Genomic DNA, 1,170 nt, shown 5'->3' with positions numbered 1-1,170 from the left:
GGGGGGTCAGGGGGGGAGGCAGAAAACCTGTGGGGGGTCTGGGGGGACAGACATCAATGGGACCTCCCGGCTGGGGGGGTCGTGGAAAGAGTCCTAGGGGGGTCACAGGGGGACATTTGGGGACATTTGGGGACCCTCTGAGCCACCTCGTTCTTCTGGAGCAGCAGCTGCACCGAGGGCAGGTCCTTCCCGTGGTCCGTGGACATGGCCAGGGCCTGGCGCTCCTGCACCCACAGCTGGGGACACGGGGGGACATTGGGGGTCACCGGGGGTCACTGGGGACAATGGGGACACGGGGGGACACGGGGGGACATTGGGGGTCACCGGGGGTCACTGGGGACATTGGGGACATGGGGACATTGGGGGTCATTGGGGACATTGGGGACATTGGGGACATTGGGGACATTGGGGACATTGGGGATATTGGGGGTCCAGGACACTGCAGGGATGGGGATGGGGGGGACTCAGAGATTCGGGGTCAGGGATTTGGGGTCAGAGATTCAGGGTCAGAGATTGGGGGTCAGGGATTTGGGGTCAGAGATTCAGGGTCAGAGATTTGGGGTCAGAGATTCGGGGTCAGAGATTTGGGGTCAGGGATTTGCGGTCAGGGATTGGGGGTCAGGAATGGGGGGTCAGGCACGGGACACCAAGCACGCCGGGGCTCAGTGGCAGCACCGGGGGCCATCCCCGCTCTCACCAGCTCGTCCTCCAGGTCCCTGCGGAACTGGTGCAGTTCCCTGGCGGCCGCGAGGCTCCGGCCGCGCTCCTGCAGCGGCTCCCGCAGCTCCCGGAACTGCTGCTCCAGCTCCCGCACCTGCTCCTGCACCCCCGCGCTCCGGGGGTGCCCCGGGCTGAGCCCCCCGGCCTCCGCCCGCAGCGCCCCCACCTCCTGCTCCCGCAGCGCCGCCTGCGTCTCCAGCAGCTGCGGGGGTTTGGGGGGTCAGGAACGCCCGGGGGACCCCAAAATCTGCACCCCAAAACTTGAACCCGCCCCCAAATCCCTGCATCACAGACCTGCATTCACAAATCTGCGCCCCAAAACTTGAACCCCCAGAACTCGCACCCAAAACTGGCACTCCCAAACCTGGGGACTCCAAAATCTGCATCCCGAAACCTGCGCCCAAAAACCAGAACCCCAAAAACCTCAACCCAAATCCTGCATCCAAAACA

General features: G+C 64.8%; 1 protein-coding gene across 1 annotated transcript in view; it reads right to left on the bottom strand.

The window, feature by feature from the left end:
* LOC107199096 (spectrin beta chain, non-erythrocytic 1) overlaps positions 1 to 1,170 on the bottom strand; it is a gene marked incomplete at its 5' end in the record, with an annotated part of 14,467 nt that overhangs the window by 6,573 nt on the left and 6,724 nt on the right. The window contains 2 exons of the mRNA XM_033511672.1: positions 147 to 236; positions 698 to 922. Of these exons, the coding sequence (XP_033367563.1) occupies positions 147 to 236; positions 698 to 922 (315 nt within the window). The remainder of the gene's footprint in view (positions 1 to 146; positions 237 to 697; positions 923 to 1,170) is intronic.

Source organism: Parus major, unplaced genomic scaffold, assembly GCF_001522545.3.
Source record: "Parus major isolate Abel unplaced genomic scaffold, Parus_major1.1 Scaffold433, whole genome shotgun sequence".
In the NCBI taxonomy this organism is placed as follows: Eukaryota; Metazoa; Chordata; class Aves; order Passeriformes; family Paridae; genus Parus; species Parus major.
Note: the sequence above shows the minus strand (reverse complement) of the source record. Positions and strands in the feature narration are given on the sequence as shown.